The 14,568-nt window shown below is 41.5% G+C and overlaps 1 protein-coding gene across 5 annotated transcripts in view; it reads left to right on the plus strand.

Moving 5' to 3' along the window:
* Window positions 1–663: 663 nt before the first annotated feature.
* Window positions 664–14,568, plus strand: part of DIAPH2 (diaphanous related formin 2) — a 931,860-nt gene continuing 917,955 nt past the window's right edge. For all 5 annotated transcript variants that reach the window (XM_025372654.1, XM_025372652.1, XM_025372653.1 and 2 more), the window contains exon 1: window positions 664–1,197. In XM_025372654.1, coding sequence (XP_025228439.1) covers window positions 1,066–1,197 — 132 coding nt within the window. In that variant the 5' untranslated portion in view covers window positions 664–1,065. The remainder of the gene's footprint in view (window positions 1,198–14,568) is intronic.

Below are 14,568 nucleotides of genomic sequence, written 5' to 3' on the forward strand. Positions count from 1 at the left end.
AAAAACACCTAGCATTTGTCTAGGGATTTTCATTTACAACCAAGCTTTGACACACATGATCTTATTCACTCCCCACAACAACTCTAAACTAGTTCAGGAAACTGAAAACAGCACTCAATTCAATTGCTAGCTGTATATAAGTGTTTTGGTTAAAGAGCCTAACAATCCCCTAGGGATTAAGTGGTGGGCGCCTGCTGCTTCAACAACCCTGCAGCATGGGAATAAAGGAACAACTGTATTTCTTCGGTCACAACGTAATCACGGCAACAGAAAGCACCCACTCTTCCCACTCTGACCCACACAGTCTGTCGAGGCAATTAATCAGCACTCCCGGTGGTTTTCCTATAGGATGCCAGTTCCCTTGCCAATCAAGTCTTTCCACAGAGTGTAGCAGGACCTCACCCCCGAGAGGCCTCAGGGAGGGAAGGTGCTCTGGCCCACAGAAGTGAAAGCTGATACTCTGGTTGACCCTCCAGTGAAACTTACAGGCGGATCCTCCCGGGCCTCAGTTTCCCCATCTCTAAAATGGGCTACCCTTCCTTTCTCTTGACTAGTTCCCTCCCTGTTCTCTCTGGGCCACTAGGAAGTGAAATCCGTGCCTAACCGCAGCTGAAAGTCCTCTGTTAGGCTCCAGTCGTCGCGCCGGGCATGCTCAGTAGCTGGGGCCGGCTCCGCTCCGGGAGTAGGAAGCAGCTTTGCGGGCCCGGGCGGCCGATGCGGGCACTTTGAAGAATCACGTGTGTTGAGGCCCTCTTAAAGAGATAGGCACCTACTTTTCCCTCCACCCTAAACACCGCCCTGAGGGCGGCGGCGACCGTGGTAATTGCAACTGCTCAGGGGCAGGGCTTGCCCCAGCGCCGAGTAGTGGCAACGGCGTGGTTGCGTCGGGGGTGCCTGGGAGCTTGGAGTCCCGGGGGCCTGAAATCGGCAGCTTCCCGGGCAGACACTCTCTCCCTCAGGAAGAGGTGCCGCCGAGTCAGCGCGGGGCAGTGTGAGCGCCCCGAGGTGCTTTCTCAGTTGAGGAGAGGTGGGGTTATAGGGCACAGGTGACAGGGCCGGAGAAAGATGGAGCAGCCCGGGGCGGCGGCGTCGGGAGCGGGAGGCGGCAGCGAGGAACCCGGTGGGGGCCGGAGCAACAAGCGGAGCGCGGGGAACCGGGCCGCCAATGAAGAGGAAACGAAAAACAAACCCAAATTGGTGAGTGCTCCCGCAGCCCCCGCCGGCCTTAGGGACAGGGAGAGCCCCGGGATCCTCCTGCCATTGAACACGGGGGCACCCGGGGCCCCCTCCCAAGGATGACCGCGATCTCGCTGTGCAACTCGGGGAGCCGCTAAAGGAGTGGCCACGCCGAGGCGCGGAGACGGCGTGGGGGCGGAAGAGCACCCCTTCTCTACTTAACCCCTTTCTCACTGTAGTCAGCCCGGGAGGCGGTGCGGGAAGGAGAAAGGCCCAGCCCCAACTTGGGGACACCCCGAGTACTGGGTAGGGCTGTTGTTTGTCTAACTTGTGGGCGCAAGCCTTTGCGCGATTCCATTCTCCTCCCACCTCTTGTCAGTTGCTGTTTTGCCTCCTAACGCGTAGGGTCTGGGGCAGGGGAACCTCCCTCCTTTTTATTCCAAGTCCTTGGGAGCCCACCTACAGCTATGCAAATCAAGAAGAGCACTATTTATGCTCCCAGTCTTTCTACTTTACCAGAAATCTCAGGAAGAGGCGCCTACGTGCCTTTTTCCTCCTCCTCGCCTCTCTCCATGTGCTCTCCCAAGAAACGTTTCTTTGGAAGGGTGGGGGCGCGTGGGAGTTGGAGGCTGAGTGAGGTACCACCAACTGTCGAGTGTGTGTAATAGGCATAGTCGTACAGTACTTCCACTTAGTTGATTAAGAACGCTCAAAAGCAGTAGGCACAAACTGTGCAAATCTCACTGTGCTGATAGTGTGAACCGGTGGTAGCAGTCCATTTCCTGCCACTGAATGTGCAGAGGAATGAAATCGATGAGGCCTGGTATTGCATTGGGAAATACTGGAGTTTCCTCAACTCCTCAGAAAGGTTCCGCTTTTTGTAAACTTTCTAATTTGGGTGGTGTGAGGGGAAAGGGTTTTCCTGTATAAATTCAGCAGATACTCCTTATAGCTGTATTCTTAGTCCAGATCTGAAGCACAAGCCACATGTTGAATGTATAGATTTCAGCTTTAACTACCAACTTGATTGTAATAGACAAGGAGAGGGTGACATATAAATAAAGCCGTTTCTTGTGGCATCTGGCCATTTGGTTTGGATCCAGTACAAAACTGTGGCTTAATCAGTGATTAAAAATTTAAGTAAAAAGTTAACTGATACTTTCCACAAATGGTTTGGTACATCTAGCAAGAATCTGCACTTTTAAAACAAGTATGCTTTCGAGAAAAGAAAAAAAAAAAAAACAAAACACTTATCTCTGTTAGTAGTAACACCTTGATTATATTCTTCTCTTCCCTTTAGCCATTTGTCCTGTTTCATCTTTTATGTTTTACTTGCTTTGACAAGGTAACTAGATAGTTATGAGATTGTATCATTTTCAGTTCCTAGCTAACTTCACTGTTCCGTGTTGAACATAGCTTGATACGGTAGAACAAGTATTTGAATCCAAGAGTTTGTTAATATTGACACGAATTTTCTTTTTTTGCTCGAAGGTAACTTTTGAGCCTTATGTGATTTTACAAGCAGATGTGTCAGAGTTAACAAAAACAAATTTAGGAAGACATTGTGGCACATTTTAAGGCAAGCAAGTTGACCAAACAGTAAGATTTAGTAAACTTTTCAGGAAAGAATTCATCTGGGACTCTTAGAAGTTTGCTAGTAAGATAAAACTTTACTTAGATGAAATTTTATTATTTTGAGTATTATGTTAATAATCTCTGAACTAGTCCTTAATTTGTGTGTGTATATGAGTGTAAAGGAGTTGTGGTGTGGGATTATAAAAGAGAGCCATATGGTGATAGAAATTATTTGTGTAGGTGATCTTGGGGGATAGAGGTTCTTAAACTCCTGAAATTGTATGAAAATATTTGAGTGTATATGGGTACATTTATTTTTCTGGGCCCCATAGCTTTCATCAGTTTTTCAAAGGTATCCATTACCTATGGAAGAGTAAGAACTATAGCATTACAAAAGATAGAAAGTAAAGGACAGTTGATTCCACTGTGTGGTCAAGGGAAATGGCATTGACCACATAGGTGACTGATATTGAAACAGATTCTTGTGGTGGTAAAAAGAAGTTAACTACTCAATGTCTACATAGCTTAGATTAAAATTTCCACTACAGAGGAAAATTAATTCAGTCGCTCTAGTATAATGGATTCCTAAGGTATAAGGCTTATGTAGTCTGGTTGTTTTCAGTTAGCTCCTCAGAAATCTGGAGAAACGGAAATGGAATGCATATTTTCTTTTCTTCTTCTTCTTCTTTTTTTTTTTTTTTTTTTTGAGACGAAGTCTCGCTCTGTCGACATGGCTGGAGTCCAGTGGCGCGATCTTGGCTCACTGCAACTTCTGCCTCCCAGGTTCAAGCGATTCTCCTGCCTCAGCCTCCTAAGTAGCTGGGATTACAGGCACGTGCCACCCCACCCAGCTAATTTTTGTATTTTTAGTAGAGATGGGATTTCACCATGTTGGTCAGGCTGCAAAGCATATTTTCTATGGAGAGGAACTGCTTTCATTTATATCCTCAACTTTTTAATGAGTATTAGTGAGAACTTTTGCAGAGTGGCATTTCAACATTATAATGATTTCTATTTAAGATTACTTAAATAAAAATTTAATGAAATTCACTTCAGTTTTCTTCATATAAGCATCCTCATAATGACCCTTTCATTTTGATTCTTTTAAAATAAGGCGTTCCTGTCTTGGACTCATCACATTTTGAATAATGCATTAGTAGTAGAGTTTTGGATTTTATGTAACTATTTTGGTTAGGCCCAGATTGCAACATGTCATCAAACAGCATGAATCTTAGATTAATTTGTAATTTGATGTCAACCATGGAATGCATTTTGTTAAATTGAGTAGAAGAGAAAGCTCTGTAAGTGTTATGAAGGAACTACATCTTGAATCCCACTTATTTAAGGCAGTGACTTAACCATTAAGAGAGGCCAATATTGATGCATAACACTGCACCCCCCATACCACACGGTAGCGTAGAGTGACCTAACAGTATTTGATGTTTTTGCATTTTTGACTTTGTATTTCTGCGTAACTTCTGAAGCCTTTGGTTCTTCAAACAGTAAAGTCAAATTTGTTAATTTTTCTGGTTATTATGTGACTTCCTGAGTATTTGGTTATTTGTTTACAACTGGATTAATTATGTTTTTATTTATTTATTTATTTATTTTGAGATGGAGTCTCGCTTTGTTGCCCAGGCTGGAGTGTGGTGGTGTGATCTCAGCTCACTGCCGCCTCTGCCTCCTGGGTGCAAGCGATTCTCCTGCCTCAGCCTCCCGAGCAGCTGGGATTACAGGTGTGCGCCACCACACCCAGCTAATCTTTTTTGTATTTTTGTAGAGATGGGGTTTCACCATATTTCCCAGGCTGGTCTCGAATTCCTGACCTCAAGTGATCCGCCCACCTCCACATCCCAAAGTGCTAGGATTACAGGCGTGAGCCACTGCACCCAGTCTTGATTTTTAATGATAAGGGAGGAGCAACAATGATTTCATTTATGCAATACAGGTTTACTGAGTACCTACTGTGTGCTAGGCATAATTCTAAGGGTTGGTGATACAAAGATACTTGTAGTCTACTGAGATAGACAGGGAAGTTAATTAATGCTTAAAATGCGATGTGAGCCAGACGTGGTAGCTTGTGCCTATAATCCCAGCTACACAGGCTGCTAAGGCAAGAGGATTGCTTGAGCTCAGGAGTTTGAAGCTGCAATGAGCTCTGACTATACCACTGTATTACAGCCTTGGTGACAGAGAACCCATCTCTTTAAAGAAAAAAAAAAAACAGTGTGATAAGTTGCTATAGGAATATGCATGGTGGGGTGTGGTCATGGAGAGGCATCTACGTAGAATTGCATGCTTGAGTAAAAAGGCTTATCGTAGTAGGTGACATTTGCAGCAAGGCTGAAGAAAATAGGTGAGGTGAAGGCATTCTAGGTTGAAAAAATGACATTATACAAAGGTAAACAGATAAGGGTGCATATCCAATGAAGTTCATTTAGATGAATGTGACTGAAACAAAGGGTACACATGGTGGACTTGCTAGAAAAGAGACGGGGTCTGGATCATGATGGATCTTGTATGCCATGTTAGAGTTTCAACTTCTTTCTGAAAGTAGGGGTAGCTCATTGAAGAGATTAAGGTGGAGAATGACCTGATCAGATTTGCGTTTCGGGAAAAAAATGTAGTACTTTGGAGAATTTCTCGGAAAGGCATGCTAGAATGGAGGCAGGAATACCATTTAGAAGGAGCAGAGTGGCATAAAAGAGTGTTTGATGTGTAGAGACCTGGATTCCAGTTGCAGCTCATCCATTCATCCATTTACCAGCTCATCCATTTACTAGGCGTTTTTTTTCTGCACCTCAGTTTCCTTCTGCCCCCTCCATTGCCTCTCCTTAGTACCACCCACCCTGAGCATCCCCACCAAATCTGAAATGTCCACCCCTTTCTCTTTTATAACTTTTACCCCCTTTCACAGCCCAGCTCAAGTCTCAATATTCTCTCACTCTTCCATTAAACCTTCACCGATTACTTCAGTTTAGTGAGGGCTTTCCTTCTTGTGGACTCATAACTGTCATGAGTCTGAATGTTACATGCCGATCTTGTCTCTGCAAAGATTTTAAACTGCCTCTGGGAATGGGTCCCATTTTATGTCTATTCTTGAAAGCCTGGCAGGCCGGTGCTTGGGTGCAAAACTACTCAGTAAATAATTATTAGCTGGGGATTTTTTTCCCTATGTATCAGATGTTTTGAGAGTGCAAACTGGTGAAAAGAGGCTTTTTAAAAAAATTTTATTTGTATGTGCTTTTTTTTTTTTTTTTTTTTTTAGTATATGTAATTCTTCAAATGAACCTATGAACCTATCAATACATTCCTCTTTGTCTTTTCTCCAATTTTGAAACTCAGTAAACTTCTTCAGGGCTGTGAGAACTCTTCTACCTTCCCGCTTGTTCGAATTCTTGTGATGTCAGAGCCTAAACTTCCAAGCACAGAAACAGTACCAACAATGATGAGCCAAGTAACATTTTACTGTTATTAGCAGGAGACTTCAGATTATTGGCAAAAGAATATGGAACGGAGAACCAAAAGACCTGGGTTCCAGTGTCCCATCTATCTTTTATTTGCCTGTGATTTGTGATGAGCCATTTAGCACCAGAAGTTTGAGCTCTTTGATTAATGTCTGCCAGTTGGAGATAATGCTGCCTACCTGATTTTCTTCACAAGGTGTTTTAGATAAAATACAGTAATGAATGAGAAAGCATTAGGAAATTCTATGTTGTTATACAAATATAGAGCATTTTTATTAACCCCTTATATTACTTGAATCAGATATGATTATGGTTGGATGGTTTAATGTCTTTCTTGCATTTTGACAGTGCTAACGTTATGATTGTATAAAGTACCATGATATGGTTATATGTTGAAAGATTCCTTATTCTCTCCCCAATACCATTTGTCCCTTTGGAGGAATATACATTCTTTCCTTTTACTAAGATTTCATTCTGTTGAACGAATATAAGATGTGAGTCTAATTTTTTTCCATGATAGTTTTTTGAAGAACCAGTCTACCCTTTTCTTTCATTGTGTCACTTTGAGGCTTTAAAATTTTTTAAATCAAAACTTCCATTTGATATCTGTGACATTATGCCTTGTCAGGCAGCTTACTGCCTTTGTACAAATAAGGAAACTGAGTCACTGAAGTGTTAAGGGGACTGATTTAGAGATAAGTTTAAAAGCTACCTCCATTGTCGAAATTATCCATAGCACTGAGTCATTGTACTTCAGGGACTCTGAAGGTGAAAAAGTTATTCAATTTTTCTTCTTTTGTTCCTTTTTGTAACAATTATAATTGTAATCCACCTAGATATTATTAAGCTCTGGCAGTAGCAACATGTTACTGAAGTGAAATCATATTCTTTTCCAACCTGCTCTCAAAGAACACTGTAAATAACAGCATACGTAATATAGGCTAATTTATATAAATCAGCACATCTGGTTAAATGTTACCAGGTACCACTAGCACCACAGGGGTTATTATTGAAGACCCAACTCCAGTCTACCATGCAGAAGAGACCAGTTCCTTTTCCTGGATTTGGGGTGTTTGATACATTTTTTTCCCCTCAAGACAGGAAAAACTATGATGTCCAGGTGACTTAAAATATAGTTATAAACTTGATATCCAAGTGGGCATGTTGTGAAGATACCCATTGTGGGATACAGCTCAAAACTGATGCATTTAAAGAAAGATTAAGATATATTTTCACATAGCTATTTATTGTGAATGTCAGTAATGGAAAGAAATGAACTCATACTGATTTAAAACTTATTTTCCTGATCAGGCTGAATCTGTTTCCAAATAATATACTCTGGCTGTAGCTTACACAAACAACTGAATTCTGTTATTTAACTGGCTTTGTGTGAGGTTACCTGGCAGGGAAAGGTATTGGTCCCTTTCTCGTGAAAGAATGTAGAAAACAAAATTCTTACTTATCACCATTTACACAGGCTTTGGTTTACTGAAGATTTTACTGTATTGCTTTAAGGAGAGTAAGCTACCTTGCTACAAATACATACCAGCATATTGGCCACCAGCTGTATACAGTGTGGCCTATGAATGAGTGAGAAGCTTCTAGGTGACTATTAAGGCAGGCTTGGTAGGAATGCAACACTTCATTAGGAAGGAATTATTCCAAAATGGCTGTTGACTCAATCACCTGGCAGTTCTGGCACTCACCCAAGGGAGAAGAGATTTTGGGTACAATCCTTTTTAAAAAATCTATTTAACAACAAATAATCTATTTGTTGTTCTGTGATATCATAGACATCCAGGCTTTAAAAAGAAAGATCTGCTCAAAATTAAGAGGAATTTTAACCAACCGTTAATTTGTTGGTGTGTTATTAAGCTAAAAGTAAAAGAGATAAACGTTTAAACTTCATAATATAAGCTAGTTAATAAGACTTTTTTTTTTTACAAAAACTTAAACAAATTTTCAAACGTGCTAAAAAGTAGAATAGTACAATGAACCACCACCATCTATCCATTGCCCAGATATAAGTTATCTACATTTTGCAACATTTGCTTGATCCATCCTTTATTTTCCCTTGCTAAAGTATTTTAGTGCAAATCTCTTGTCATTTTACTCCTACATACTGTCACATCTTTAAAAATTGAAATTAACATATTCCTTGGTATCATCTAGCATTCATTCCATAATCAAATATTAATGATTGCCTAAAAAGATTAGATTTCTGATCAGATGTGTACCTAATTAATGTACATGTCACTGAACTCCTTAAACAAATACAGCTTTAAATTACTGGTAAAATGTTATTCAGATTTACTCCACATAAAGTGCTATCATAAAGCATCAGCCCAAATTAAGTTCACTTCTGTCTTTAATTCTGTAGAAGTATCTGGAAAGGTTGACTATACGAGGGTGGGTAGACTCCTTGGAACAGCTATTATGTACCATCAAAAATAGAACAAATTAGTTTTGGCTTTACTCGCTGGTTGGGCAATCACTAATTCTTCATTTTGCAATTTGTGAAGTGGGGTGGGGCTTATGTGTAAGAATTTTCCTTTCAGGGAAATGCTGTAGATAGTTAGGCAAAGGAAAATTATTCTTCATTTCTCTAGATAAAGGGTTCATATGACTCTTTGACACACACACCCCACCACAACAACTAAGTTTATGTTACTGGCTCTAGTTTTATTTCAGAACAAATGCCAGTTTGGTCTATCTTTGTTTTCAGCCCCTTTGATATAGTCTAGGTTGCTAAATTTGGGTAATTGGGTGAGTAAACCTTTACAAAGAAGTTATCCTTATTGAGATGTTTGTGGGCTTACAGAAAACCAGACTACACTAATGAGGTGATGGAGCTGGGGATGGGTGGAGTGGGTAAATATGAGAAATCAACTTGGGCAAATGTCCTAGACTCCACACAGATTTACTAAAGAAATTGTGTAACTACTACTTTCCAGACAGCAGTTTAGTGCTGTTATTGTGCTGAGAGGCAATAGGCAAATAATTTCACTAACTATAGACTCAAGTAGATTTAGGCTAGTAATCCTAGCCTGTAACTTCTAGACTGACCGTTTACCAACCCAGTCAGTTGGGAAGTTTTCCTCAAAACAGACAGATGAGTGATAATTGTTAGAGCCAGACAACTGGCAATTTCTTCTTTTGTTTGGCCCAGGGGAGGGAGGAAAACTATGGAGGTGGTGTTTTTTGCGCTCTGAAAAGCCATCACTGATAAAGTCTTAAATGCTTAGTAGTCTATTGTGCTGGCTGAAACTGTTTACAAAGATTCTATATGTAGATAGTAAGACCTTGTATAGGCTGTACACTTGCATTGTGAGCTTTAATAATGTATACATATAACAGAGACCAGGTCAGTACATATGGGTGGGCCCTGATCAAGGGTGTGAGACCACAGAGGCCACACCACTTACCAAATCATGTGCCAGTTCCAAGACTATGTCTTCCTGGGGCCACATTTTCTGATTCACACAGAGGCGCCATATGGGCTAGCTACTACATTTAAAACCTGATGGATTTTAGTCTCATATCTGATAAGAAATTCAGCAAGGAGCCCGGGCATGGTGGCTCACACCTGTAGTCCCAGGACTTTGGTAGGCTGAGGCGGGTGGATCACCTGAGGTCAGAAGTTTGAGACCAGCCTGGCCAACATGGTGAAACACCATCTCTACTAAAAATACAAAAATTAGCCATGCATGGTGGGAGGCGCCTGTAATCCCAGCTACTTGGGAGGCTGAGGCAGAAGAATCGCTTGAACCCAGAAGGCAGAGGTTGCAGTGAGCCAAGATTGCACCATTGCACTCTAGCATGAGCAACAAGAGCGAAACTTCATTTTGAGTAGGGATTTCTTATTTGTCATTGGTTCTGAGAAAAGAATGTAAGATGTATATCTATGTAATATCCTATACCTGATTACTTTTGCTTTTGAATTATTGAAATCTTCAAATGTAGATGGCTGTGCCCCTGAGGGCCTAGGTTGTAGTTCAATATGTTCATTATCTTCCCCGACTTAAGGCTCCTCCCTTTCTGCACTCCTTTTAGCAATTTTCTTGACATAATTGTTTCACAGAGTTTCATATGGTTACACGTTATCTAGGCTGCATTTTTTCTTTTTTTTCCTTTTTTTTTTTTTTAGATGGAGTCTCACTCTGTCACCCATACTGGAGTGCAGTGGCCCGATCTCTGCTCACTGCAACCTCCGCCTCCCGGGTTCAAGCGATTCTCCTGCCTCAGCCTCCCAAGTACCTGGGATTACAGGCATGCACCACCACGCCCAGCTAATTTTTGTATTTTTAGTAGAGATGGGATTTCACAGTGTTTCCCAGGCTAGTCTCAAACTCCTGACCTCAAGTGATCCGCCCTCCTGGGCCTCCCAAAGTGCTGGGATTACAGGCATGAGCTAGCGTGCCCAGCTGCATTGTTTTCTGAAGTTTGTACCATACTTATTTCCACTTTCATTGCTCATGATACAGGGCAAGAACATATAGGAAGTTAAGATGGGTTAAAACAATTTTGGCAGAGGCATTTCCTCTAATAATATGCTCTGCAGTCTAGTACCTCACATTACAAAATCAACGTTTTTCAGAAGAATCAATGTGTACATAAAATATTTGTGAGTGAAAATAAATTTCTTAGGGTGCCCTCAGCTTGTTTTTCATTGACATTGCATTAATTTACATTCTCCACCTCCCCACCCCCACTTTGGTTGACTAGCTAATGGTCTTTTTTTTGTTTTTTTTTTTTGTTTTTTTTTTGAGACAGAGTCTTGCTCTGTTGCCCAGGCTGAAGCGCAGTGGCGTGATCTCGGCTCACTGCGACCTCCGCTTCTTGGGTTCAAAAGAGTCTCCTGCCTCAGCCTCCTGTGTAGCTGGGATCACAGGTGTGCGTCATCCCACCTGGCTAATTGTTTTTGTATTTTTAGTAGAGATGGGGTTTTGCCATTTTGGCCAGGCTGGTCCTGAACTCCTGGCCTCAAGTGATATGCCTGCCTCGGCCTCCCAAAGTGCTGGAGTTACAGGTATGAGCCACAACGCCTGGCGCTAATGGTCTTTAAACAAGCTATTACAGGGAAGAATAAGTTTATGATTCAAAAATGGCCTGGATTTTATCCATGCTGGCAGTTCAGATTTCCACGTGTTTGTTTTACGAAAGTAGGGCTTCCCTGTATTCTCTTATCTCAAATTCTTAGGCTTCTTCATTACAACCTATACTTGCTTCATCAAACTGCATTCAGATGGTCTTGTAAGTTCCCATGAGAGCCAAATCCTACATTTTTAAATAAGCTGAGTCGGTCTGGGACAAAATACTAGATTTTAAATGGCCATTATCTCTGTGTAAAATGGAACTGGGGTATTAGTTACGCTTTACAGTAGGAACTGTGTAGGGCTCTGGGCCCAATTTTTCACATTCTTCCTATGGGTTCTGTTATAGCTAATTGTAGATCAAGGTATGTTACAAGTCCCTACTTTCAACCTCCTCTCTCCTCCTTAAATAATGTTACTACTTGCATGTTTATAACTCTGAAGGACATCTTATTTCTTGTTGTTTTTACTGATTTCTGTGACTGTTATCAGTGGTGTATCCTATTGTCTGACCACGGAGATAACAGGCAGAAGGATGGCCGTTGGATGTTAAATCAATTACTGAATGCGACAGAGATTTATTTTAAAGCATTTCCTATCCTCACTCATCACCATGTAGTTATGAACTAGTCGAAACTTCATTTTGATCTTAGTATCACCACTTCATGTTTTTCAAGATGCCTACATTGTATTTTATGGAATCTAAAAGTTTTTAATATGCTATATAGAGTTGAAATAAGCTAAATAGGATATTTAACTGATCTTGGTAAGTGTTTTTTAGGAGTTTGTTTCTGGTTATTTAAAAAGGTTGGGCTGGGTGCAGTGGCTGATGCCTGTAATCCTAGCACTTTGGGAAAGGCAGGAGGATTGCTTGAGCCCAGGAGGTTGAGGCTGCAGTGAGTTGTGATCATACCACTGCATTCCAGCCTGGGTGACAGTGAGACCCTGACTCTAAAAGAAAATAAAAATTTTAAAAAAAGGTCATATGGAGATAAACCGACTACTTTTTAAAAATGTGACTCTGGACAAGTCATTTATTTTTCTTCTGTCTGGGTGTCAGTTTATTCTGTACAATAAGGGAATCGAAATAGATGATCTACAAAGTTCCATTTAGCTCTGGCATACTGGGAGTCAAAGTTTATTGAAAGCTGTAATACATCTACCCTAACATAAATACAAGACCTCTGGATTCCAGTTAGACAAAAAGTTGGAATTATGAAAGATGATTGTTTAAGGCTGAATGCTAAAGAGTGAATATCCCAGTTAACTTTATTGTCCTGTTTCTGGAGTCTGGGTTAGCCTACTCTAGTGAAGGCCATGCCAACATTCTTTTATGAATTGTACGGAAGGTAATGGTCTGAGCCCTAGGGAGTGCTGGCTTCCTCTGTGTCATCCTGATTCTTGGGTGGTTGCTTTGGTTCAGTGACCAAGTACAGTATGCAAGCCTTCCCAGAGGTGATTCTCAGTAGTACACAATAGCATAGGTACCAGTTTTTGTTCAAAGTGCTTTGCATGTATTTGTTAAGAACTGTGCAAGGTCTGGGATTTTCCCGTACTTACCTACCTGTTACTGTTTCATGGATGATTGCAGAAGACCCGACGGACAAAAGACAGTTTATTATTCATTGCAAAGGCAGTAGCCAGAATGTCAGCATGACATGCTGGTTCACTATGACCATAAGGCCCCTCATAGGTAGACCAGCATGATGGCCACAAATGGAGTCAGTCGCATTGCAGGAGAGGAACAATGAGCTTGGGGGTTTGCCAATTTTGTAGCATTAAGAAGTCAGCTTGGTCATTGGGGTGGGGAGATACCACCTCGTCCTCAAGGTTGTTTGCTGCAAACACAGCCATGGGAAATGGCCACAGTGAAATACTGGCAGTGCCTTTTAGTCTTGCCATAGCCAGCAAGAATGAGCAGGGGATGCTCAGGGATTGATGGCAGATTGTCTCCTTGATCAGTTTGAACTCACTTCATCCTCACAGCAATCATTTTATAGGTGAAGAAAACAACTCTGAGCAGACGAGTAACTGGCCCGAGAATATGCAAAGGTGAATTTAGAATTGAAGACCAATGTGGGGCTGGGTGTAGTGGCTCACACCTGTAATCCCAGCACTTTTGTAGGCCGAGGCGGGTGGATCACCAGAGGTCAGGAGTTCAAGACCAGCCTGGCCAACATGGTGGAACCCTGTCTCTACCGAAAATACAAAAATTAGCCAGGCATGGTGGTGGGCACCTGTAATCCCAGCTACTCGGGAGACTAAGGCAGGAGAATTGCTTGATCCTGGGAGGCAGAGGTTGCAGTGAGCTGAGATCCGCTGCTGCACTTTAGCCTGGGCAACAGAGTAAGACTCTGTCTCAAAAAAATAAAATAACATAAAATATTTAAAAAAAATCGAATTCAAGACCAATATGACTATAAAATGTATGTTTTACACCACAATTTTCTATACTGCCTGAGAACGTCAAGGTAGCTGTAAATTGAACTGAAGACCTAGTGGTTCTCTAGACTGGTGATGGTGGGACCTAGCCTAGATTTGCACTCTGCTTATGTGTAATTTAGAAGACAGAGTTCAGGAGCCATTCATTTTAGTGGCATTGTCAAAAAAAAAAAAAAAAAAATTCTTTGAATCACTGCCATGAAGTAATGGGTCAGAAATGTGACCACTAAGAAAAAGCCACCAGGACAAAAGTGATATGGCTGTGGATTTTAAGGCTACTTGAACACAGTTCTTAAAAATACCAGCCTGTGATAGCCCACCACTGGGGGAAAAAAAAAAAAAAAATACCTGTCTGACAGTCTGGCCTTTATTAACTAATTGCATGGCCAGCAAAAGGCCTGTGTACTTTACTACTATTGCACATTGCATATGATTTTCTTGTTGTTTGTATGTCAGCCTTGCAGAGACTAGCTTCTGAAGAGGTTACATTGCAGGTCATAATGCCGAGTTCATCTTTTAGTTTCTCTCTCTCCTCTATTGCCCACTTCCTTTCTGTTTGTGATCTTTCGCATGAAGTGAAGTGCTTTGGAAAAATTAATGCCATCTCCTGTTACACAAGTACGCGATATGCATTGTTTCTTGTTTAGGGGAGTGCCAAGAACCACCTACCCTCTCCTGCTGCTTCCTGCGTGTGCTTCGCCTAAAGATTGGCTGCTATAAAAGTGTGGTATATTCAGCCAAGTGCTATCTTTTTAATTAGTTTGCAGAAAGTGTTGTGACAAACTATTTTTGTGTTGACGTGTGACGAGTAATAG

Source organism: Theropithecus gelada, chromosome X, assembly GCF_003255815.1.
Source record: "Theropithecus gelada isolate Dixy chromosome X, Tgel_1.0, whole genome shotgun sequence".
Lineage (NCBI taxonomy): Eukaryota > Metazoa > Chordata > Mammalia > Primates > Cercopithecidae > Theropithecus > Theropithecus gelada.